Below are 27,807 nucleotides of genomic sequence, written 5' to 3'. Positions count from 1 at the left end.
TTGTTACTCCCTTGATCTTACCTCTGACCTCCAGCAGCCACTTAAAGAAAGTTAAATAAAAGATGGAAAGGTATGGTCTCCAGGCTCAAGGGGAAGGTGTTTGAGGAAAACAAAGTCAACAGTGCAAAGAACTTCAGATCCTAATACCTGGGAGAAGGACCCACTTTACTAGTTGACAATGGCAAAATGACTTAGCCTATGACCCAGACTTGCCTCCTTTAATTTAAAAAGCAGGGACAATAATATCTGTTACAGTTACCTCACAGGGTTTCACACACACACACACACACACACACACACACGCACACAATTTATATATGGAAGCCCTTCATGAATTTGCAAATTACATAATGATAGGTTACGTTATTACTCTTCTTCTCCTGGTCTTAGACTTTCCATCAAAGACTTTAGGGGAAAATGTTAATCCTTTGGCCTTCTGAGACAGCATTTCTCCACTCCCTGCAACAGACCAGTGAAACCACTTAAGGTGGAGAAGCTATGTAGACTGAACAGATATTTGTAACAGAATATTCCAGGTGCCTCTATGCAAGGCTCTTCTTAGAAATATTTGGATCTACAGAATAAGCTTAGCATTAAATTGGAACTAAAGATACTATGTGAGTCTTTACAGGCAAACGTGTTCATTTCAAATATAACTACAAATGTGTTAAGTTGAAACATACACCTTCCCAAGAGCTTAAAATAGATGCGCCTCTTACTAATAATGTAATGTTCCTAGGTGCACTATGAACTACCATATATCAACTTAATGAATTTTAAAACTTCCTGTAAGCACTCTCCTGGCCACAATATTATGTAACCCATGATTTTCAGTGAGAAATTAGAGCTCTGTACACTGACTCCAGGGTTTAAGCATATACCCTTTGTTTTTAATGCTAAGAAACACTGGTTCAAGATAGAGATTTGCAAGGGCAGGTTGCTAAGTAATCCTACAGCACAGGCACTTGAAACCCCATCAGTGTGGGCATGCATTTCTATTCAAAGGCAAAGAGGGAAGACAACCAGCCCCAGTTATTGCTTCTTACTGAATTTTCAAGTACCCAGGCTTGTTATATGCCATCCATTAACTTTCACTAAAATATTTAATCTCAGAGTGTCCCTCTCTTCTTCCATATCTCTGGCTAAAAAGCACAAAATAACTGGAAACATTCACATGAATCACATGTGCCTGTCATACAAAACATAGGTAAATGGTTAACAATTGTAGGGAAAAAAAACTAGCATCTAGCTTTAAAGAGAGAAACAGAAAATAAAAACAGATTATAGCAATGCAAGAATGGCAAAATAAAATACATACTAAAAATAAAACTACCATCATTTAGTCACATTTTGAAAATTACATTTACTAAGTAGCATTCAATAGATATTTAAATATGCAGTTTTCTTAACAGGTAACAAATTGCAAGGAAAACGTTTCAAGAAGAACATCTCAAAAACCCAGATGACCCAAGGGGGAAAAACAAAACAAAACAAAAAAAAACCTTTTTCTTTGGAATAGTCAGCATTTTACTTAGTTTGGTAAAACAAAGAATTATTTTTAGGCCATGAAGGGTCATGCAAAATAACAAGGATTGTTCATCAAACTCACTTCACAACTTAAAGATTCATATGAGATCTAACCAAAAATTTAACCACCAAATACCTGGTGAACCAGATGACTCATACTGTCTCTTCCAACTCTGAGAGTCTATAATTTGTATGCAATGGAATCCTCTCAGAAACAGGTTTCTCCTAGACCCCTTTCAAGGGTATTAGTTTCCAATGTACCAAACTCATGGGCATTCTTCATATAAGGTGTTCTCATCTATTATGATGGACACAGAAAAAGGGTCACAGTGTTAAGGCAAAGCTACTATGTACCCAATCAAGAACAAATCACAGGAGTGGGCAGGAAATACATGCATATTTTTTAAAAACTTACTATATAGTTCCTCATTCTCTATCACTAGATTGTACTCTTCTAAAAGGTTTTTTTTTTTTTTCTAAGAAAAAATAAATCATTATAATGAATAGCCAATGGAACTGGATTCCAACCATCCAGGTTGAAGTACAAACTCCAAAGTCTCCTCTGCATATTGAGTAAGTCATTAACCTCTCTAGCTATGGTGCTGTCATTTATAAAATGGGACAATATCACCTGACTAGGCTGCTCTCAGGGAAATGGAGAGTCCCCCATTCACTCTGAAGAGTGAAAAGAGGTATGCATTATCTCACATTGAGGCCAATATTCTGTTTATTCCACTTCAGACTATGATCTCTATACATGATCCAAGAATAAAGCTGCCTTTGTTAGATGCTGTTGAGTTAAAGTATAATTGGAGAATGGAACAGATGTTTCTGAATAGGCAGGCATATAGAAATGAAAATCCACAGGCTAAGAGGAACCTTAGAAAAGCCTCATGAGGGTGGGGTGAACAGGTAAGAGGAGAATAGGTACTGCTGAGAGGAAGGAGGTAATGAGTACTGTTAGCTGATTTTTTAATTTGTTTTATTTTTTTAGAGACAGGGTTTCGCTCTGTTGCCCAGGATGCAGTGGCACAATTATGGCTTATTGCAACCTCAAACTCCTGGGCTCAGTGATCTTCCCACCTCAGCTCCTCAGTAGCTGAGGCTACAGATGCCTGCCACCACACTCAGCAATTGATTGATTGATTGATATAGGGTCTGTCTATGTTGCCGAGGCAGGCTGGTCTCAAGACTCCTGGGGGCTCAAAGGATCCTGTTGCCTCAGCTTCCCAAAGTGCTGGGATTACAGGTGTCAGCCACAACTGGTCCATTCACTGAAAATATAAATTGACTTCCAGTATCTTAGATGCTTCTGGATGCAGGCACTGGGGTCCTGTGGTCAGAGGAGGACGGTCAGCCCACCTGGCTTGAAGCTGAGTTGGTGAACTACTGACCTAGGTTTTCTTATCCATAGCTCAGCCAAGTGGGAAGGGAGGTGATGAGGCGGAATGTGCCTCAAGGCCAAAATCCAGACGGGCCTTGGGTACCTGTTTTGCTTTTTATCATTCCAGGTACAATGCAAACATTGAAGTAGACATTCCATAAAATGTAGACTCACATTCGCCTGCCTCAGAACACAATGTCTCCAGTGTGTTCTACATAACATCTCACACTGAGGCCAATATTCTGTTCATTCCACTTCAGACTATGATCTCTATACATGATCCAAGAATAAAGCCGCCTTTGTTAGATGCTGTTGTGTTAAATTATCAGTACAACTCAAGACAGTATCTCTCCCTACTCAAAAGCCTATCCAACACACCAAAAGGATCCTGGTTTGAAAAAATTCAAGCAAATTAACAATCTGTAGCTAGGTAGGAAGCTGCTTCCTGGTATAGTCTGATCCTAAAATTTTTCTTACGAAACCCCTTTCAGATCCCTTGGTTTTTTTTACTAATATGAGATTACTGATGGGGACCAACCTTCCTCTTGCAGGTGTTTGCCAACCACATAAGACATGAGAGGACCGATGGGAAAACCTGGCGCCAAATGATTAAAGGAAAAAGTACAAAATCAAGCAAGCCATAAATAAGCACAGCTTAAAAGAGACCTTAGTTTGACAATTCTCATCCTTCAGCTCTTTTATTCCAGAAGGCTTCCCTGCCTCATCCCCTAGTGTGGCAGTACACCCAGCCCGTCTGCTCTCATAGCACCCTAAGACCCAGCTCACACTGTATTTTTCAAACTGGGTGCAAGGGTATATTCTTGGGAACCCAAGAGTTCTGCATGGTAAGATTTTCCCCATTTTATGTTTATTCAGCGCTCTTAATAAAAGCATGCCGGGGACCATCTCGGGAAACTCCCTATTTCCACCCAGTTTCTGTGCTAACCCTGGGTCTGTGGTACCATCCTGCTTTGCCAGGTAGAGGTGCTATCATTGCCACAGGAAAATGAAAAATGAAGAGAAGACTCTGGGCCCAGTGAATGCTGAACATGTCAGAGATTTTAGTGATTCCAACAGAGGAACACGACAAGATCATCGAATTACCACTTAGTCACTGGAACACACCAAACCCAGAGCCTAACTGGAAAAAGCAATTTAACCAAAGTTAAACATCACTCATCATATTAATGCTAACTTAAATTTTATTGGTCTGTAATTTTATTTTATTTTGTTTTTTGAGATGGGGTCTCACTCTGTCACCCAGGCTGGAGTAAGTGATACGATCTTGGCTCGTTGCAACCTCCGCCTCCTGGGGTCAAGCGATCCTCCCACCTCAGCCTCTGAGTAGCTGGGACCACAGGTGTACACCACCATGCCAGGCTAATTTTTTGTATTTTTGGTAGAGACAGCATTTCAACATGCTGCCCAGGCTGGTCTTGAACTCCTGAGCTCAAGGGATCTGTCTGCCTCAGCCTGCCGCAGTGCTAAAATTTCAGGCATGAGCCACTGCACCTGGCTTTATTGGTCTGTAATTTTAATCAATATTCAGTTTGTATGTTTATTGTGGTGTTCTTATTGTTTAAGTGATATATGCCTAAATACGCTTATATAGTACCTTATGCCATGTTTGTATAAGTTTTGTTAAGACTCTAATAAAGGAAATTTTAAAATAGTTTAAGTTCCAATTCTTTTCCCCTTCAAAAGGAAGCCACATAAACCATCAAAAGGAGGGAGAACGAAATTATTCTCATTAGCAGTGAGGCTGGTGGTATTGCCTTCTCACTTAGGGACACACCAGAATATTGGACTATCCAGAGAGAATTTTATAAATGATCCAACCTCCCTCCCCTCCCCAAATTCTCCAGAAGACTTGGCTTTTCCTCCTCTACTTGCCAATCTTCCTATGATGACCACAGGTAACACCAGATGTTTATTGTACACATGAGCAACGCTACATTGCAAATGACTATCAACTTGCCTGCCTCCTCTATAGCCTAAATGCTCCTTCAGGATCTAGATAACATCTGCTCCTCTTCAATTCCCCTAGAAGCATCTAATCACAGGTCCTGGCACATAGTAGACAGCCAGGCTTCTCTGGGAATTGGCAGCGTGAATCCAGCACTTACAGGTTGAGTATCCCTTATCTGAAAATCCAAAATCCTAATCTGAAATGCTCCAAAATCCAAGACTTTTTAAGCCCCAATATGGTACTCAAAGGAAATGCTTATTGGAGATTTTGGACTTCAGATTTTCAGATTAGAGACAGTAGACCAGTAAGTATAATACAAATATTCCCCCCAAAAAATCAGAAACCCCAAACACTACTGGTCCCAACCATTTCAGATAAGGGATACTCAGTCTGTGCTCAGCTTTGTGGCCAAGCTCCTTCACCTCTGACAACTGAAACATACAAACTCACCCACACACACCTCCATCCTCTGTTCTTCTTTTCTTGACACATAGGAGCCAAGTCTGCTTTTCCGGTTCCCATCTCCTCCTGCCTTTCAAGAAATTTACCTATTCTCATGTTTTCTTTCCTATGTCTTGAATTTTGTCCTATCTATACTTGAACATGTTCAAAATATCCTAATCAAAGAAAAGTCATAATAAAACAGCAAAGAACAACAGCTTTCCCTCGCTCCTCTTCCTGGCTGTACACTGCCTTCTTCATTCCTCAGCTCTTCACAATCGAATGTTTGAAAGAGTTGTCTTCCCTCACTCCTTCACCAATCCCATCCCAATCCCTCCCCATCACTCAACTGAAGCAGCTCTAGGCCACTGAATCCAGTACGCGTTTCTTCCTTCCTAACCTCTCAACAGCAGTATCACACGCAGTTAACCACACCCACCTTCTTGAAACCTTTCTTCCCCTGGTCTTCAGGATTCCATACTCTTTTGGTTTTCATTCTTCCTCTAGTCATTCTTTCTCAATCTTCTGCATTTTCCTCTACTTGACTTTTAAATGCTAGAATTTCAGGAAAGGATCTAAACTCTCATCTTTCTACACTTTCTTCCTGGGTCACCTCATTTCCTATGTAGAACCAGTTGTGCTGGTCCACTGCCTATTTGCTCTCAAGAGAATATATCCCAATAGGCCAGTGGTTCCTTAGCAGAGAGCAGTGCCCCCAAAGAAAATGTTCTAAGCCTGATGTGTTTTTATAGACAAGAAACACTGGAAGGTAAGAGATACTACTGGGGAGGGTATCCTTAATAAAAAGCCATTGGCAGGAGGAGGAGGGGTGGATGGACAGAGGATAAGGAACTTCAAAGATAACATTCGCCTGCCTTACTATTCAACTACCTTACTGACAATGTTTCTCAGATTTGAATGTCCACCCAAGTCACTTGAGGATCCTATCAAAAATGCCAATTCTGATTCAGTAGGTCTTGGGTGGGGTCTGAAATTTCGCCCTCCTTATAAGTTCCCAGGTCTTGTTGGTGCCTCTAGCACACAAAACGTACTTTTAAGTACCAAAACCCAGGTCAAGATTCTCCACATCAGCTGTTTATAATAGAATTATCTGGGGAGGTTTCCAGAAGTCCAATGCCCAGACCATACCACAGACCAATTAATTCAGACTCTCTAAGAGAAGGACCCAGGTGTCAGTTTATATTATATATATAATAAGTATTATTATATATAATATGTAAGTATTATATATATTTTATATATATGTCATAAATAAGTTTTATTGAGATATAATTCAAATACCCATACAATGCACCCATCTAAAGTATACAATTCAGTATTTTTAGTATATTCACAGTACGCAACTATCACTAGATTTGATTTTAGAACATTTCATAATCCCAAAAGAAACTCTATGCCCATTAGTACATGCTCCCCATTTCCCCCCCAGATCCTTCATGCACAGCCCTAGGCAACCACCATTCACTTTCTGTATCTATGGATTTTCCTATTCTCTACATTTCATATAAATGGAATCATACAATGTGTGGTCCCTTGTGAGTGGCTTCTTTCACTTAGCATAATGTTTTCAAGATTCATACATGTTGTAGCATGTATTTGTCCTTCATTTATTTTTATTGCTAACTAGTATACTACCGTGTAAATATACCACATTTTATTTATTCTTTCATCAGTTGATGGACATTTGGGTTGTTTCCACTTGGGGGCTATTATGAATTATGCTGCTATGAACAAATTTTCACATGGACATATATTTTCATTTCTCTTGGACATACACCTAGGAGTAAGTGTGGTATACGGTAACTCTATTTTGCCTTTAGAGGAAGTGCTAGACAATTTTCCAAAGCAATTACATCATTTTCCATTCCCACCAGCAGTGTATGAGAGTTTCAACTTCTTTAAATTCTCACCAAAACGTATTTCTGTCTTTTTCTTTATAGCCATCTTAATGTGAAGTTGAATATCATTGTGGCTTTGATTTGCATTTCCCTGTTGGCTAGTGACTTTGAGCATCTTTTCACATGCTTATTGGTAATTTGTACATCATCTCTGAAGAACTCACTATTCAGAACTATCTATACTTTATCCATTTGTAACTGAGTTATTTGTGTCTTTATTATTGAGTTGTAAGAATTATTTATATATTCTACCTGTATCCCTTATGAGATACGATTTGCAAAGTATTTCCTCCCATTCTGTGAGTTATCTTTTAACTTTCTTGATGATGTCCACTGAAGCATAAAAGTCTTTTTTTATGAAGTCCAATTTATCTAGTTTTTCTTTTGTTGCTTATGCTTTTGAAGACACATCTAATAATGTCTTGGCTAATGCAAGATAATGAAAATTTTTCTATTTTCCTATATTTTCTTCTAAGAGTTGTATAGTTTTAGCTGTTGTATTTAGGTGGATGGTCTTTTTTGGTTAATCTTTGTCTGTGGTATGAGGAAGATTATAGACATCTTAATTCTTGATTCTTTTGCAAACAGATATCCAGTTGTCAAGCACCATTTGTTGAAAAACATTTCTTTCCTCCTTGAATTGTCTTGGTACCCTTGTTGAAAATCAAGTGGCAAAAAATAAGATTTATTTATTTATTTATGGGCTCTCAATTCTATTCCATTGATCTATCTACCCATTCTCATGACAGTACCACAACGTTTTGATTGCCATTGCCCTGTAATCAGTTTTGAAATCAGGAAGTGAGCTCTCCAACTCTGTTCCTTTTCCAGATTGTTTCATTATGCTAGGTTGCTCAAACTTCCATAGGAATTTTAGGATAAGCCTAGAATTTAGTTGGCATTTTTGTGAGAGGTGTGTTGAATCTGTATATCTATTTGGGGAGTATTGCCACCTTAACAAGTCTTCCAATCCATGAAGATGGGATATCTTTTGTTTAGTCCTTTAAAATTTCTTTCTAGAGCATTTTGTAGTTTTTAGAAAATTTTGTACTAAACAGGGATAAATTTTAATGCTATTGTAAATTGAATTATTTTCTTAATAATGTAATTACCATATTTCTTACTAGTGTATGGAAATACAATTTATTTTGTACATTGACCTTATATTCTGCCACCTTGCTGAACTGTTATCAGTATTTTTAAACTATTGAAGCAATTCCCATTTGCAACCAAGTCTAAGCACCACTAGTTCATTACCATCCATGCCCTCCATTCTAATCAGGGAAGATACTTCTATGTCCCTCATCACTCTTTTCTACCCAACCTCTTCATGGAGGAGATATGCATTCAGCTAGTTCCAAAAGAAACAGCAAACTAAGCTTAAGGGGGAAATTACATATGCAAAATTTAAAACTCTGATTGAGAGCCTTTAAATATTTTAGCCCAAAATAGTGCTGTTACTTTTTTCGGAAAAAATTACTAAGATCCACCTTGTAAGTTTGAGAACAGTCACTCAATATGGGAAATTAAATCTGGACTCCAATCAAAAGTACCTCCAGTTCCTACCAAGCAAGAGTGATCAAATACGTCTATCTTTATCTCAAGTGATCATGAAATATCTAAATTAAGAAGCTCCATGACAGAAATGGCTCTGAAGATAAACCCACTGGAAATGCTGTAGCCCTGCCCAGCCTTCACAAGAAAGCCAAATAAATTTGCTAAAATGGAGGAACATTCCAATCAGAGCAGTGAACTGGCACTAGCGTTGGAAAAATCTGCTTCCAATTTGAGTAATTCAATCACTCATCCGTTAACCTTTCAGAGGGGTTTCCCTTTGTCCCACTTGTGCTGCCTTTCTTAACAGAAGGAGGCCCCAATTTTTATACTAGTCCCAAAGCGATCCCTCTGGCCCAGGTGCTATCTTATGACACAGTATACTCAGAAAAGCAACTGACTGTTCCAGGAGAAAGAAAACAAGAAGGCTTGCCAAGTTTACATCCTTCTACTTCCTCCAAAGAAACATTAGCCTTCAGAGCTGTAAGTCCTCAGCTGACACCAAAGCCATAGCACACAGACCCAGCACAGGCAGTGAGAATAAGCATACCACGAATTCAGCAGAGCCAGATTCCACTGAATTCATTTGTCACACCATTCTTCCTCCTACTGTTAGAGTGTCTGCTTGAACTGTTAGTGCTTCTGAATCTCTAAAAGTGCACTTAAGGTCTCAGTAACACAGGAAAAAAAAAGAAAAAAAAAACCCACATTAGTAAGGGTTCAAGAAACCCCTTCAACTATGACGTATGGCTATGCTAGTCATCTGGCTAAAATATAACCATTCAACCCATCCTAAGCCAACACATTGGGTACTCACATTCTACTTCAGAACACAGAATAAGTATTAAACTACACCATGTAAAGGACAGCAGGCTAAATAGACTGAGAGATAAGCAGAAAGTTAATGTTAGAATCACTATGATTTGAATAATCCCTTCAAAATTTATGTTAAAACTGAACCCCTATGGGAGGTGATTAAGTCACAAAGCCCCTACTCTCACGAATGGAATTAGCACCCTTATAAAAGTGCTCAAGGTTGAAGTGCTCTCTTGCCCTTCCATCTCTTCTGTCATGTGAGGACACAGAATTTCTCCCCCCAGAGGAAACAACAAGGCACCATCTTAGAAGCAGAAAGCAGCCCTCACCAGACACCAATCCTGCCAGCACCTTGATCTTGGAGTTTCCAGCCTTCAGAACTATGAGAAGTGGATTTCTGTTGTTTATAAATTACCCAGTCTCACGTATTTTGTTTTATCAACACAAATGGACTTAGGCGGAATCTAAGACATAGTTGGTTTACAGTCAACCCCCATCCTCAGGTTTCACATCTGTGGATTCAAGCAACCATGGATAGAAAATATATGTTTAAAAACACAATAATACACAAAAAATATGGTAGAAAAGCCATTTATATAGATTTACATTGCATTAGGTATTATAAGTTATCTAGAGATGATTTAAAGTATATGGGAGGATGTACATAAGTTACATGCTAATACTACACCACTCTATATAAGGGACTTGAGCATCCATGAATTTGGGTATCTCTGGGAGTAGGAAAAGGCCTGGAACCAATATCCTGAAGATACCAAGGGATAACTCTATAGGTTGTAAAAATCTTTTACATTGTTGTAAAAATCTTTTATCTTGTTTCATAACAAACTGTTCTATAATTTTTTTCATCTTTTTAAAAGTTTTTCTTTTTCATCTTCAAGCATGAAACAGGATATTGTATAATTTTTTAAAACTAAAACCAAAAGATAAAATGTATACCACTCATCAAACCTCAGATTTTAATACTGCTTAAAGGCAGAAATCTTATTATATTTTAAATAAAATCTTTCTTAGTATTTAAACCACAGTTTGAATAAATTATAGTGAAATAATGTCTTGTTAATTAAAACTAATATATACCTACTACATATCGATATAAATTTTTAAAATTTCAAATAAAAGTAGTGGTAGCAATATTAACAACTATCTAAATTTTTGAAATTCAAAAAAATATTAACACTGTGTGAGTGAGAGAATAAAGCTAACTCATCGCCGACATTTTCTTCTACAGGATATAACCTCTAAAGCCAGCATGCAAAATAGCTCATATTAATGACCCAAAAGTTGGGAAAAAGTGATGCTTTAACGTTTCCTCAAGAAGATATTGTTTCTGTACATGGAATGATATGAACGAGGGACTATAAGTTAAGAACAGGCCTAACCCTTAAACTCCCTCTTTGGCTACATTACAAAAGAGAATCTATTAGATTTAAGAGAACTGAACTCTGAAAAAGTAGAAAAGGTTGGACAATGACTAAGCTGGTTATAAGAAATCTCATTTTATTCAAAACTATTTTGAAATAATTATATTCAATGACTTCATAGCCAAATCAGAATCTAATTATAATTTACATTCCATCAAGACTGCAACTACTCCTTATTTCATAATATTCCCCCAAGGATTTATCCTGTAAAACCTGGAATTTTTTTTAACATTTTCTAAAAAGCAAGTTTTCAGAAGTCAAGGGGCTTCATATTGATTGAGTTTTTTTTTTTTTTTTCATATTAATTGCTGTAATTTGAACCAGGCTTCTTTTCTGAAGGTTATCAATACCATAAACCATAAAGCTTTTCAAAGGCTAGACACCATTCCATATTAAAACAATCTTTAATTAGCATACTACCTAGAGAAAGCAGATGTTAAGCTATACTTTTTTTTCCATTTGCAGAAAAGGTTTTTGGGCTCCAGAGTAGTCCACACATTAATCACCCTCAGCACAGAGGAATCACTTGGAAACAACTGTCAGACTGTCCTCCTACGAATACCAGTAACTTCTACAGACACAAAGCACCTGGAGGGTGGAAGAATGTCAGCCATTGAGGCAGAAGGCCTGGCCCTGAACCTTGACTTCAGTTTCAACATCTGAAAATACGCTAAATTCACTGGAAACTTCCAGTTGTGTAAATCAGACATTTGAACGTCTTGGCCTTGATTTCCTCAGTAATTTACCCAAAATCACAAAGTGGAAAGTTCATAGAACACTCATGCTCATGCTCAATCTCTAGTCTGAGGCCACAGCCACCACTATATTCTGACTACATACCTTCTGTTCTCTGAAAAACTCCTTGGATTTTCTTTAAACCAGTAGCTGTTTACTCTTGCTTTGTACTGACTCAACTTATATGTATATAAAATCAGTAGCCAGTTGTCAGTTTTGCACTATACAGGCCATTGTCAAGCTTTAGAATATTCAGGTTAAGATCACAAAATCCTAATATGGGCCTTCATCCATTTTCATACTACCTAACTAACTAACAAAAATTAGGGACCAGATACTAATGTGCTAGGCAATGCATTATCTATTTTCACAGAGGTTGTTTTTATTTCCTCCAAACGATGCTATGATCCAGGAATTAATACTATAGGTCCTGGGCAAGTTATGTAACTCTGAATTGGTTTCTTTATCTGTAAACTGGAAGAGTAAATGGGGGGAAAAATAGTACCCTTGCATATTACACAGTATATGGTAGGTCCTCAAATGCCGTTGCTTTTCCTTCCTTATATTTTTTTAAACAGACGAATAAACTGAAGTTTAAGCAGATTGAAAAAACACCCTACATTCATGCAGTAAATACCTCACACATATTTTCCAGAAGAGTCAAACCAAAAAGACCTCCTTACTGTGGGTAGGAAAAGATTCAAAACCATTGAGGCTTTCAGTTAACACAGAGCCATGTATTTCCATGGAAATGAGGCACTGTGTCTCACCTGATTCCAAGGGATACACTGCATATTTGGAATCCACAAGATAAGCCTTACATAGCCAATCTTTAATGAACTGAAATACACAGAAAGTGGTATTTTAGAATAACTGAATTTTCAACTTGCCTAAATTTTTTTAAACCTCCTTTTCCTACTAACATTTTGTCACTGGACATGAACTTTTGTGTGTGATAAGTCGTCTCCCACACTCCGAAGACCAACATTATTTTTTCATTCATTCACGTCTTCTCTGTGCAATATACTTTTCTAGATATGGCCAATTCTTTCCTAACTTGACTGCTATTAATACCAAGGTATAAAATGAGTTGAAACTATACTAGCACTGAATATACTGTGTGTGTATGTGTGTGTGTGTGTGTGTGTGTATACAGATACATATATATGTGTATATATATGTGTGTGTGTGTATATAGATAGGTGTGTGTGTGTGTATAGATAGGTGTGTGTATACATATATACACATACACACATACACCTATCTATACACACACACCCCCCTATCTATATACACACACCTATATGTACACACATATATATACACACACCTACACAAACACACACACATACACATGTATTTTGAGACTGAGTTTCACTCCTGTTGCCCAGGCTAGAGTGCAATGGCACAATCTCAGCTTGCTGCAACCTCCACCTCCCGGGTTCAAGCGATTCTCCTGCCTCAGCTTCCTCAGTAGCTGGGATTACAGGCATGCACCACCACAGTGGCTAATTTTGTATTTTTAGTAGAGATGGTTTCTACATATTGGTCAGGCTGGTCTCAAGCTTCCGACCTCAGGTGATCTGCCTGCCTCAGCCTCCCAAAGTGCTAGGATTACAGACGTGAGCCCCTGCTCCCAGTCTGTGTATTTTTTAAAGACAGATTCAAGAGATGAGCTTCTCTTACAACAATTTGCTTCCTCATTAAAAGAGGAAGTATGGGTTAAACAATGAGATATGTTCTTTTCACATATCAGATTAGAGAAGCTGAAAAGTTTGAAAATACCCAGAGTGTCAAAAGAGAGGCCTTTCCAACTCTGTCGGTGGGGCTGCCAAGCTGGTGCAACAGTTTGGAACAGTAATTTGGTAACACATATTGAACTTAAAATGTACACGGCCGGGCGTGGTGGCTCCCGTGTGTAATCCAAGCATTTTGGAGGCCAAGGCGGGCAGATCACCTGAGGTCGGTAGTTCAAGACCAGCCTGACCAACACGGTGAAACCTCTTCTTAAAGAAAAAAAAAAGTACACATATTTTGGTTAGACAATTCTATTTCTAAAAAGTTATCCAAAAGACGGGTATTTTCACATTTATATAAGTACTATAAGTACTGAAATTCATTCATAATAGCAAAAGCTCGAAATAACTTTAAAATCCATTATTTAGGAGGGGCCCAGTTAAATAAATTTTCAAACAACCATATCATAGAACACTATACAATACTTAAAAAGGAAGGTTGGTCTGTATATTTTTGCACAGAAACTTGTCCACAATGTACTATGTTTGTAAAACTCAAGTTAAAGAAAAGTATCTGTAGGTAAAGATCCCATTTCTCTCTTAAGTGATATGTGTAAGTACACAAGGAAAGAGTCTAGAAGAAAGTACAGGTGGGCCGGGTGCAGTGGCTCATGCCTGTAATCCCAGCACTTTGGGAGACCAGGATGGGCGGATTACCTGACATCAGGAGTTTGAGACCAGCCTGGCCAACCCCGTCTCTACTAAAAGTACAAAAATTAGCCAGGCGTGCTGGCATATGCTTGTAAACTCAGCTAGTTGGGAGGCTGAGGCAGAAGAATTACTTGAACCCAGGAGGCAGAGGTTGCAATGAGCCAAGATTGTGCCACTGCACTCCAGCCTGAGTGACAGAGTGAAACTCCATTTCAAGAAAAAGAAAAAAAATAGTATAGGTGAATCATGCACACACTTTTTGAGGTTTTCGGTTTATTTTTAAATTAGCATGCATTACATTTATAATTAAAAATTATCTTCAATTTAAAAAACCCAGAAGGCCAGGCATGGTGGCTCATGCCTACAATCCCAACACTGGGAAGCTGAGGTGGGAGGATTGCCAGGAGGTTGAGGGTGCAGTGCGCTATGACTGTGCCACTGCACTCCAGCCTGCGTGCCAGAGCAAGATCCTGTCTCAAAAAAAAATAATAATAAAATAAAATAAAACAAATTAATAAAAAGGAGAGAGCAAGGAAAAATGGGATAGCAGGGAGGTAAACAGGTAAACAACTGAGGTTTCACTACATTTCTAACCATATTCTCTGGTAGCTTCAGTGTACATGAAATTACCAAATACTTTGTATTTCACTGAAGTCTCAGTCTATGGCTGAAAGCCATTCCAACTTGGCAGCTGAAGGGAAGAGAGAATTCAGCCATGTAGCCCTTCCTGCTGACTCTTCTGCTAAGAGCCCCTCACTTGCCTGACTGTGTCCCAGTTCTACAAAGAGATAAACAGAGGAACTAAAATCCTACACATCACACCCTTGAATTTCTGCAAACTTTGCAGAAGTTGCAGCCGACTTCAACTACTGCAATGGTAGTGGCATCTGACAGCAGCTATCTGCACAACCTCCCCTGAGTGTCCTAAGTACATTTAGAAAATGGTAATTAGAGGCCAGGAGCAGTGGCTCACACCTGTAATCCCAGCACTTTGGGAGGTCGAAGCAGGTGGATCACGAGGTCAGGAGTTCAAGACCAGTCTGGTCAAGATGGTGAAATCATGTCTCTACTAAAATAAATAAATACAAAAATGAGTCAGGCGTAGTGGCGGGCGCCTGTAATCCCAGCTATTGGAAGGCTGGGGCAGGAGAATCACTTGAACCCGGGAGGCAGAGGTTGTAGTGAGCTAAGACCATGCCACTGCACTCTTGCCTGGGTGACAGAGCAAGACTCCATCTCAAAAAAATAAAAAATAAACTGGCAATCAGGTGAATGGTTTGTTGGGATGACTTAGCAGACTTCCAAACACAGATGCACAAATCCGAAAATGTGTCACACTAGAGAAGTCATTCCTGTAGATCAGCTTCATGATCTTTAAAATAGGGTGTAATCCCAGCACTTTGGGAGACTGAGGTGGGCAGATCATGAGGTCAGGAGTTTGAGACCATCCTGGTCAACATGGGGAAACCCTGTCTCTACTAAAATACAAAAAAAATTAGCCAGGCATGGTGATATGTGCCTGTAGTCTCAGCTACTTGGAAGGCTGAGGCAGGAGAATCACTTGAACCAGGGAGGTGGAGGTTGCAGTGAGCCAAGATTGTGCCACTGCACTCCAGCCTGATGACAGCAAGACTCTGTCAAAAGAGTGAGAGAAGGAGAAAGAGAGAGAGAGAAAGACAGAGAAAGAGAGAAACAAGGGGAAAAAGGGGAGGAAAGGAAGGAAGGAGGGAGAGAGGGAGGGAAGGAGGGAAGAAAGGAAGGAAGGAAGGAAGGAAGGGAGGGAGGGAGGGAGGGAGGGAGGCAAGGAAAGAAGGGAAGCAAAAGAGAAAGAGAGAGAGAAAGAAAGAAGTCTGACAGTATCCCAAATGGATAGGAAAAAAGATAAATTGGGGACATAAAAATAATTTAAGTACTCCAGACATTCAAACTGCAGTCTGCCATACACACGTATCCTAAGTTGAAAAGGGCGTTGTTCTCTAAGCTCTACTTCAACCTGCCACACTTCCCTCCTCCTGCTCCAGTCTTTCCCACTTTCAGTCCATTCTCTTCCCTGTGCCAACGCCATCCTCCCTATCTCATTCCCAAACAAAGCCTTCCAGCGGCTCCATAACGTTTTTTAAACACAATATCCCAGGCCCTCCGTCTAGTCTCTGTTTGCCTCTCCGGCCTCCTGCCTGAGCACGCCCACACTTCCAGCAATGTGTCCCAGGAGCACCTGACGGTTTGCTTCCTCAGCAGCTCACTCCTCCCTGATTCTGTGTTCTCACATGTGGCCGGCCTCTTTTCCCTGGAACACTGTTCTCACCCATAGCCCCATCAACAATGCCATCAAGCGATCCCTTAGGAAACCTCCTACCTCCCTGAGTCTATTTGAGGTGGGTTCCTGCAGGCTTTATAGCACACTGTACTTCCTTCATCAGAGGATCTGCTGCCCACATAACAGCAGGGCTGGTTATGTCTGATGACTGCTACTTGCTCCACAATTAATAGCATGCCTGGCACACACAAGTACCAAGTGGATCAGTAGAGTCTGGACAAAGTGGGAATAGACTTAGAGAATATTGGAAAAAGGGTGCAACTTCAAAAGAATAAATAAACTTGGGTGACTTAGTGGCAAGAGCGGAAAAATTTTCTCATCAGAAACCAACTTTTGCCTGCTCTCTGGTCGTGATTTGCATGTTTGGCCAGCCTATTACATTCTGATACATAGTTTGAAGAATTAAGCTTTTCCAAAGGCATGCTTAAGGGAGCAAAGTCTACACAACATATAAGCACAGATCACCAAACTATTTTTCATAACTTTCTTTGTAAAAAAGAAATAAAATCTTGTTCGACATATTGGAACCCACTGTTTACCCCTTACCCCAATGCCAAACCTAAAGTATTTGTTAAGCCTATGATCGAGGTAAGAAATGTTACAGAGGCTGGGCACGGTGGCTCACACCTGTTATCCTAATACTTTGGAAGGGCAAGGTAGGCAAGTCACTTGAGATCAGGAGTTCGAGACCAGCTTTGCCAATATGGTGAGACCCTGTCTCTATTAAAAATACAAAAATTAGCTGGGTGTAGTGGAGCCTGCCTGTAATCCCAGCTACTCAGGAGGCTTAGGCAAGAGAACCGTGTGAACCCAGGAGGTGGAGGTTGCAGTGACCCAACATCGTCATCACACTCTAGCCTGGGGGACAAGAGCAAAACTCAGTCTCAAAAAAAAAAAAAAAAAAAAGAAAAGAAAAAACAACAACTAGTTATACAAGTGAAGTTTGTCCCAAAAGAATTCTGTCAATCCAAGAGGGTGGGGGAGAGAATAAGTTACTATTTCTTAATATACCTACTGCAAGAAGGTAAAATATGCTAATGTGTGTTCAAAGAGATCCACCCCAAAAAAAGAAGAGTTTTCCAGGGTCTTTTTTTTTTTTTTTGAGACAATCTCACTCAGTTGCCCAGGCTAGAGTGCAGGGGCAAGACCTCAGCTCACTGCCACCTGTACCTCCAGGGTTCACGCGATTCTCATGCCTCAGCCTCCCAAACAGCTGAGATTACAGGTATGTACCACCATGCCTGGCAAATTTTTGTATTTTTAGTAGAGACGGGTGTCGCCATGTTGGCCAGATTGGTCTCAAACCACTGGCCTCAAGTGATCCACCTGCCTCAGCCTTCCAAAGTACTAGAATTACATCATACCTGGCCGAATTTTCCAGTTTCTATAGAATTGTGTAAATATACAAATAAAGCAGGAATATAACACATTTAGGAATATATCGCATGTTATTAGTTAACTTAGAGTCAATGGGAGAAAAGGCAGACCCTGTAAAGGTCATGAGATGCTCATTTTACAGAAAAAAAGGGAAACACTTTTCTGGACTATAGAGGTAGAGGCGTTACCAGAAGAAAAATAATAATTCACAGATTTGTGTCTTCAACTGTGTTCCCTAGAAATGGATTCAGGGATGGAGAATTCCATTTAGAAGATTTACAGGGTATATTCTCACCAGAGTCTTGCCTATAAGGAAGTAAGGAGAATAGAAGTGGACAGAGGGAGATCCTGACCCACCATGCAGCTGCAACCAGGGCCTGATCTGGTCCTAAAATCCAGCAGAGTACTTGGAAGGTAGGAAGGGCTCTTCGCAGCTGCACCTCATTAAGCAGAACCGGAAAGACATTTTTACCCCTGCAGCAATCAGTCATTGTTCCATAAGCCAGTCCCTGGGAAATGGAGGATAGAAACATTGCCCTGAAGAGGGATCTGAGTGAATGCTACAGTGTTCACTACAGTCATGTTTCCATCCCAAATGGAGTAAGATCATACTAATTTGATTACAGGACCTAAATGTGAAAGATAAATGCATACTAAAGTAGTAACTAATAAGATGAATGATCTTTCTCCCTTAGCAAACTGAAACCCCCCATAGGAGAATAATTTGACCGGTTCAAGTAATTGAGGATTCTCGGTTTAAAGAAGAGAAAATGATGAAGAAAAAGAAATAATGGTTTTAGAAAAATCCTAGGCCGGGCACGGTGGCTCACACCTATAATCCTAGCATTCTGGGAGGCCAAGGCGGGTAGATAACTTGAGGTCAGGAGTTTGAGACCAGCCTAGCCAACATGGTGAAACTCCATCACTACTAAAACTACAAAAATTAGCTGGGTGTGGTGGCACATACCTGTAATCCCACCTACTCAGGAGGCTGAGGCAGGAGAATCACTTGAACCCAGGAGGCAAAGGTTGCAGTGAGCTTTGTGCACACCACTGCACTCCAGCCTGGGCAACAGAGTGAAACTCTGTGGAAGGAAGGAAGGAAGGAAGGAAGGGAGGGAGGGAGGGGAGGGGAGGGGAGGGGAGGGAGGGAGGGAGGGAGATCCCAAACCAAGCCACCATTTAACAAATGAGGAAATTCCAGAGAACTGATTTGATTCCAGTCATAGAGTTATTGACAGAATTGGAACTAGAGGCAGGCCTCATAATCTCACTACTTAGATAGTTCACTGTTTCCTACATTGGACTGAGCACTTTGGGAGAATTTTTCATCAGTAACCTGACTTTTGCCCTCTAACAAAAAGAAAACCTTCATTCAAATAATATGCAGCTAGTGAGTAGAATTCTATTTCAAACAGGAATAGTAAAATTAGATTCTAACCAACTGTATTTTAGAGAGAGGAATTAACACCAATAGTTAGAATTTACATAGAAACCAGTTTCAAATGAATGTAGAAAAAAAGACAGTTTCAATTTAGAAATTTCCAGTTATTGAATTGGAAATACCATGGTATGTCCCAATCCAGGAAATTATCATTCAAAAGCTAGATAACCACACTAAAAACAGTAGAGCTATACATGCTAGCTGTATTCTGGCAATGTACTAAGTAATTTATCTAGATTATCTATTGTAATCTTCCATATAATCTTATGAGATGATTTATTATCACTATATTACGATTATCTATTGTAATCTTCCATATAATCTTATGAGATGATTTATTATCACTATATTACATGAAAGAAAATGACCCAATAGACTGCCCAAAGACATTAATAGCCACCACCTGCTGGTCCAGGCCACTACCATCTCTGGCCTGGATTATTATATTTCCCTTCTAAGTAGTCTTCTTGCTTTCACCCTGGCTCCTGTAGTTTATTATTATGCATAAGGGTTAATTTTGTGTATCAACTTGGCCACAGGATGCCTCCTATATGTCCCATTTCTGGGCATGTGTATGTGTTTCTGGATAAAATCAGTGATAGGGTTTGACTCTGTGTACCCATCCAAATCTCATCTTGAATTGTAAACCCCAGATATTGAAGGAGGGACCTGGTGGGAGGTGACTGAATCATAGGGGCAGTTTCCCCCACGATGTTCCCATGATAGTGAATACTCACAAGATCTGGCTGTTTGATAAAGGTGGTGCTCTCTTTCTTGCCTGCCACTATGTAAGATGTGACTGCTTCCCCTTCTGCCATGGTTTTAAGTTTCCTGACGCCTCCCCAGTCATAAAATTGTGAGTCAATTAAATCTCCTTTTTTTCTAGATCTCAGGTGTTCTTTATAACAATGTGAAAACAGACTAATACAATCAGCATTTGCATCATTTCATTTCTCCAGAGCACATACCGTCATCTGACTTCTGTATTTACTTGTTAGCATCTATGTCACACACTAAAAGTTGAGATATTTGAAAACCAGGGCTTAATCTGATTGTTCACCACTGTATTCAAACCATCAGAACTATGCAAGACACAGCAAACATTTGTTGAATAAATAAAGCCTAAGCTACCAAACTTGAAACCCATTCTCTTAAATGCCAAATCATGCTGGCATCCCAGAAAAGGACTTCTTTCATTAGGAGGGTGGGGGAACTGAAAGATGTAAGGTCACTTCCAATTCTAGGACTATGATGCTATGACAAAGACATCAGGGCCTTAATAGTATGGCTTTCTTCTGCTGTTCTTTCCTCCCTTGCCACATTTTACTACTTTCCCTGAATAAGTAAGCGGTAAGGATTAGGCATGGATGAGATCATAGGTCCAGGAAGCCAGCTCCTCCTTGAGTCATCTCTAATCCATTTCTCATGCTGTTACTGCTTGCTCTTTCTCCACAGATGCCATCTGACCCTGCAGTGGCTCAGTTGTGGGTGGAAAAATATAGCCAATAAAATTGGCATCATAAACCCGTGACTTGACCAATAAATACAAAAGTCACCATAGTATTGTCATTAACTCTCTTAATAGAAGCAGGGAGTGTATTAAAGTCATTTCACAAACAAAGATAAATTCACTGATTTACTACCACGAGCAAAGTTAAAGGAAAGCATAAAACCTTGCAAACAAGTTTATTTGAATAACAGAAACTAACAGAATAATAGAGTGCTTTGAACTGGCAGAATTTACATCAGCTCATTTAATGGTAGTAGGAGAAATGGGAATCTGGAGCTGGTGAGTTTAAAAGCCTTGGGGAAGGTTGGCAGGTCTCATGACCAGAAGAGGAAACAGAAAATCATTCTGTGACACTGGCCTTGAGTAAGATGCCCCATTATTTCTTGTGGTTCCAGAGAGTCCTCAATAAAAGGTACTTAAAATGATATTAGAATAACATATCAGGCCAACAGGTAATTATATTATTATGCTCTTGGAAGTAAGCAAGTTCCTAAATGTATGGTACTTTGAAACACCCTTTCATCTGAATCTCCCACATCTACCAGAAATGTGCTCATCTATTTACTGTCAAAGTTGTTTTGGTGCTTTTTTTTCCCCCTGTAAGTCCTAATTCTAGATCTTTAAGCATTCAAAGTCACACTTTGAACAAACCCAAAAGAGGCATTTCCCTCTATCCTAATTGCTAATCTCTAGATATCTCAGAACAGTGGTGAGGTTGCAATTACCTACATAGCCACCTTTTTATAAAAGACTAGTGAGGAAGCCAGTCAAATCATTACAGGCTTTGCTTTCTCTGAAATCTTTTTGAAGAACATAACAGCTCAGCACACTGATGGATCCTGGGAAAGAAAGGTTGGTATTATCAACTCCTCCCTTCCTCCATCCTACAAATAAACTAAGGTTTAAAAAAGCCAAGCAACTTGCCCCAAATCCATACATCATCAATGACAAAGCCGGAACTTGAGCCTGGGTCCTCTCATCTCCATATCTGCATTCTAACACACCATGCTATACTGCAAGGGAGGAACAGAGGCAGGCGTAGGAAAGTCGCATTCCTTTCTCCTAATGCAGATAACAGTTAGAACCCAGGAAAGATCCACTACAGATTCATGCTTCATTTGAAAGTTACCAAACTGTGTGTGCACATACACGTTGCAAATCCTCCCAAACTGTAAATATCTGTGCTGTGGTTTGGATATGGTTTGTCTGTCCCGACCAAAATTCACACTGAAATTTGATCCCCAGTGTGGTAGTGTTGGGAGGTAGTCCTAGTCGGGGAATGGCTTGGCATCACTCTCTGGGTAGTGGCTGACTTCTGGCTCTGGTGAGAGTGAATTAGTTCTTGTGGGGACGAATTATTAATAGTTCCTGCCAGAGTGAGTTGTTATAAAGCCAGGATGCCCCTTAGGTTTTGTCTCTTTGCACAGGTCCACTGTCCCTTCGACTTTCTCTGCTGTGTTTTGACCTAGCACGAGATCCTCACCAGAAGCCAAGGAGATGCCAGCACCATGCTTCTCTAACTTCCTACCTGCAAAACTGTGCGCTCAATAAACCTCTTTTTTTTTTCATAAATTACCTAGCTTCTGTATTTTGTTATAGCAACACAAAATGGACTAACACAGTCTCCCAAACCAACTGTGGGCTTTTCTTAAAGGTCGCCAACAGGCCCCAAGGGAAAGAAGGGCTTGGTCTAAAATGTTTTATATTTCCTCTCACTTTTTAAACATTGGAAAATCCATTTGGCTCCAAGAAATGAATAGTAAAAGGTGTTCTAACTACCCAGAGCCAATAGAACGTAATGGGAAAAAGGCAAGAACATGGCTGGACTTTATTTTCTTTTTGCTTAGCACATCCTGCATTTAATCTGAAAGGTAAATAGGCCATGCCCAACATACCGACTCTTTTCAGGTGAAATTATCTAGGTTATAAAAACAAGCAACAACTATGTTTTCACTATTCCTTAATTCATGGCTGACAGAATCACTTCTAAAATAAATCAGAAGCAAACATTGTACATAAGGGAGCAACTCCACAAATTTCCATTACTTGGATAACTGACTGGTGAATTTATTTCACTTGAATTAACATTGTGTGGTATTATCTAAAGGAATGTGTTGCAAACCCAGAAGAGGAAAGTTAGAATTTTCATATTCGGGTTATTTAAATATACAGGCAAAAGAGAGGGAGGGAGAGACAAACGTTCTTTGCATATCATTAATAGACCAACACCCCTGAGATATTTCACCTTCAAATTCGAAGAAGTAATTATGCTACATCTCCCTCTCTATAACCCCAAGATATCAACCTCTTTGGTTCTATAATACACCTCATGTTCTATGACATCAGTCATGCCAGTGAGAGCTATGCCCATTTTTTCCTGTATAAAGCTTTTCTTGCTTTATATTACATTTTATTCTACATATTAAAGTTGAGCAAATAGTCTAACAGAGACCATTTTCACAGCCAGAACATCCTTTAACAAGAACCTAGATAATACTGACGGCTTATTTGAAGCAACATCCATCACATTCCTTTCCCTGGATGTCACTTAAATCAAAAATTACCAACATGAAACAATTTAAAGCAGTGTTCTTCAGAGCACCGGTTGTGGGCAAGTTAATAGATGTTCCACTCAAAAAGGTGGCATGGTCAAATGGAAAGCCTTCATCAGGAGAAGCTAAACAGGAACCCCCTGCTTCCCTTTAACCACAAGATTTCACAGGGCCTCTAAAGTGCAAATCTGCCTTACATCCCTCCTAGAAAGGAATAGAAGAACGTTGCAGTTTGCAAGCTAATTTGACTATGTAACATTTCATTCAAGGATAGCTCTGTTTCCCAGAGCTGGTGGTCCAAGGAACATACTTGGGGTGGGGGCATCTATTTAAAGACTAGGTCTCCCTAAAGACAAGAAAAGAACGGATTCATACGCAATGGTCAAGTCAGATACGCCACATCTGTCCCTTCTGCATGCCCAGAGTACACTGCACCCCGCATTTGGAGCACTGTGACGGATCCTAGCACCTTTGTTTTACACAGAGAAACCAGAGGCCCAGAGAGGTTAATCATCTGCCCAATTCCACAGCTGATTTGGGGTAGGGCTGGAATTGGAGTGTGGTGATCTTGGAAACAAACAAACAAAAAAAAGCTAGGTTCACAGCAAATTGGCCAGGGATGCCTCTTAGGACAGGACAATGATAGAGTATTGTTAAATCTTTAATAAATCCAAGGAAATACACCAGTATAGATACTTTTGTAGTCCATAAGCATGATGATTGGCTTCTCACAGTCACGTGAGATATGCCTCCTTCAAACCTTGTTACGCCATAAGCACATTACCTGGCTGACATGAAAAGAAAAAAACATATACATTATGTATGCCAGTATATACCAGCATAACATCAAATACAGCAGGAAGATCACTACATGTGAACACTCTCTGAGGCAGGGGGTTGGTTCTCAGTAAAACAGTTTTAAAGACATGGTAGGCACAAGCAATTGGGAGACGTCGTCCAATCCTATTTAAAAGTAGAAGTCAGTAGTATGTAGCATATGAAAAAGTTACAAATTTCTTTTCAGTCTCGAAAACACAAAACATTTGACATCTGTAATACAGATGCAAATTAACGTCTGGGAAGTATTAGACACATCTTTAAGTCATTCTTCAAAAAAGAAGAAATAAATCTCTAACCAAAAAAAAGTTAGAGCAGTATTTCAGTTGCGTCTGATTCATAGTGCAATCTTACAGACACTAATGTAATACTACATCGCTTACTATTTTGGCAGCTCATAGGTAATAGCGTAAGAGGACACCAGGGAAAGTTAATGTTTCGTGGTACAAAAAGGTCCAAAATTGAGGGATACCAAAAATATTAAGCTATTTGACTTCCTGCTTTTGAGCACTCCCTAACAGTGAGGAAGCGTGAATCTAGATGATGAAATAAGCTAACTGTCCTAACTCCTACCCTGAAATTGCTGAAAGAGAAATGAGAAGCAGCCATGCTGTTTTTAATCAGGAACAAAAATCTACTGAAACAATAACAAGACAGTGTTACTTCCCTGCAAAGATGAAATACAACATTCACTCGTGTTATCTGCCCAGTGTTGACGCACAAACGTGAATTTTGCACTATTAAATGTCATAGCAAAAACTGAATTCTTTTAAACAGCAGTAACCCTCAGCAAAATATCTGCATCCCAGTTTTCACCAAATGTTGCTTCTGACTCATTTGTTTCAAGGATTAACAAAGGTCTGCAGCAAGGTTGAGAAAGCCAGAGAAATAATTGTTTTGAAGGACAGCCTTCAGAAACAAAGCAAGACCAAAGGAAACTGAAGTTGCTCTGAGATGACAAGGCCATTTCTCTACTTCCTGTAAACAAACAAGAGGAAGGAGAAACAGTACAAACATTACTCCTCAGCAAGGCCGACTTCTGACCACCCTATTTAAAACAGCAACATCCTTTCAGCCCTGAACTCCTACATAACTTTCTTGGATAGACTATAAGCTCCTAAAAGCAAGAAACATAGCTGGGTTTTGTTTCCTTAACTGATAAATCCTGGTGCCTAGAACCATTCCTGGGACATAGTTCCTGCTTAATAGATATCTGTTGGTTAAATGAACAAACAAAGGCCGGGCACGGTGGCTCAAGCCTGTAATCCCAGCACTTTGGGAGGCCGAGGCGGGTGGATCACGAGGTCAACAGATCGAGACCATCCTGGTCAACATGGTGAAACCCCGTCTCTACTAAAACTACAAAACATTAGCTGGGCATGGTGGCGCGTGCCTGTAATCCCAGCTACTCAGGAGGCTGAGGCAGGAGAATTGCCTGAACCCGGGAGGTGGAGGTTGCGGTGAGCCGAGATCGCGCCATTGCACTCCAGCCTGGGTAACAAGAGCGAAACTCCGTCTCAAAAAAAAAAAAAAAAATGAACAAACAATGCTGTTCTCTGTCATAGAACCCTACAGGAACTCTATTTTCTCTCTTTATACCTTAACCAACCAACAACCTTCAAGTAAAAGTGGCAGTAAAGGCCACAGGTATTGATAGCAGGTGTCACACTAAAAGGGGTAAGCCCACTTCTGGACATCTACAGGGCTCCCATTAAGTGGAATAAAAAGCATTCCGCATATTGTGAAAACAGAATAAAAGGAGTCATGACATAGTATAATTTCTACCGTATGCTTCGTGGAAGATGAACAAGTACACGAATGAAAACTCAGTAGATAAAGTAAATTGCTACCTGACTTCTCCATCATTCAAAATACCTAGTAAGTTTCTTATAGGTGGTACTTAACTACAGAATAAAAAATAAATTTTTCTCTTCTGTTCCATAGCTACAGTTAACTACAGAATTGAAAGTAAGTTCCATACCTTGAACCTTAACAGAAAGACTATTCAGCCAATAAACAAATTTCAAACATACATTATACTTACCTAGAACAGGTAAACCCATGATTAACCATTTAAGATACTATTTGGAAATAGATTCAAATATGAAATGCTTTCCAAAGCAGGATCATATTGCAGCAAAGTCTGGCTTCTCAATAAACTGCAGAAATATATCCTACTTTTATAATTTTTCCCAATGTATTTTCTCAGAGTGAACGCATCAAAGAAAACTTACAGCTGTGCAAAAGATGCAATGGCATTCCTGGAGTGTGGTCATCTTGTCCAGAGACTGCTCACACAGACAGAGTTTGCAAGTGATGAGGGGGGCTGGAGCCAGGTCTCCAGCAGTGGAATTTTCAGCTGTCATGGTGAGATAGTGGAGCCTACCAGCTGAGCCCATCAGCCTGTCTTCAACTTTCTTCAGTCTCCTCAATCCCTATAAAAGGTCGAAAGCAGAAAATATATATGTATTGATAAAGCTCTTGCTTAGCCAACACATCGGGAGGCCAGCTGATCAAATTCTCACCCTCAGTTATCCCTAAACTTACAGCGAATGCATTTCTGAGAACCACGGGCTAGAGAGTGTGCTACCTTGGCAAGGTGTCCCTAAAGTCCTGAAATTTAAGCTGACCTCACGGTCCTGATTCACATCGTATGAGTTACGGAACTTAAAAGACCACTACGGTGAGGTGGGAATGAGGAGATGTTGGTCAAGCTTACGAAGTTTCATTTAGACAAAATGAGTAAGTTCTGGGGAGTCTCATACAGCATGGTGACTAGGGTTAGTAATAATACACTGTATACTTGAAAATGGCTAACAGTAGATTTTAAATGATCTCACCACAAAAAAAAAAAAAATGAGAAGTGATAATGTTCATTAGCTTGATTTAAGTATTTCACAATGTATATGCATAGCAAAACACCACACTGTATAACGCAAATACATATAATTTGTCAATTCTACCTCAATAAAGCTGAGGAGGGGAATACCACTATGAGCAAACATATCATTTAGGAGTTGCATCACTACAATCAATTCAACAGATTCAAAAGTACTTAAAAATAGAATGTCACTCAAAAAGTTAAACAAAGAGGTAACATATGATCCAGCAATTCCTCTTCTGGGTATATGCTCAAAAGACCGAAAGCAGAATCTCAAAGAGATATTTGTACACCCATGTTCATAGCAAAATTATTCACAATAACCAAATGCTTGAAGCGGCCCAAGTGTCCATCAACAGAAGAATGAGGCCGGGTGCAGTGGCTCATGCCAGTAATCCCAGCACTGTGGGACACCAAGGCAGGTGGATCACTTGAGGTCAGGAGTTCAAGACCAGCATGGGCAACATGGTGAAACCCCATGTCTACTAAAAATACAAAATTAGCCAGGCATGGTGGCACGTGTCTGTAATCCCAGCTACTTGGGAGGCTGAGACGGAAGAATAGCTTGAACCTGGGAGGCAGAGGTTTCAAGTTAGCCATAATTGTGCCACTGCACTCCAGCCTCGGTGACAGAATGAAACTTCGTCACAAAAAA

The 27,807-nt window shown here is 39.8% G+C and overlaps 1 protein-coding gene and 1 non-coding gene across 6 annotated transcripts in view; one reads left to right on the top strand and one right to left on the bottom strand.

Moving 5' to 3' along the window:
• Nucleotides 1-27,807, bottom strand: part of RNF144B (ring finger protein 144B) — a 136,671-nt gene that overhangs the window by 46,151 nt on the left and 62,713 nt on the right. For all 5 annotated transcript variants that reach the window (XM_037736025.1, XM_017521659.2, XM_037736026.1 and 2 more), the window contains one exon: nt 26,506-26,706. In XM_037736025.1, the coding sequence (XP_037591953.1) occupies nt 26,506-26,706 (201 nt within the window). The remainder of the gene's footprint in view (nt 1-26,505; nt 26,707-27,807) is intronic.
• On the top strand, nt 24,127-24,228 carry LOC119470094. The gene has a single exon (XR_005198968.1). It is a non-coding gene; the product is annotated as a small nucleolar RNA U13 (small nucleolar RNA).

The sequence above is a fragment of the Cebus imitator genome, unplaced genomic scaffold (assembly GCF_001604975.1).
Source record: "Cebus imitator isolate Cc_AM_T3 unplaced genomic scaffold, Cebus_imitator-1.0 Scaffold21, whole genome shotgun sequence".
NCBI classification, from domain to species: Eukaryota; Metazoa; Chordata; class Mammalia; order Primates; family Cebidae; genus Cebus; species Cebus imitator.
This window is presented reverse-complemented; position numbering and strand designations above follow the sequence as displayed.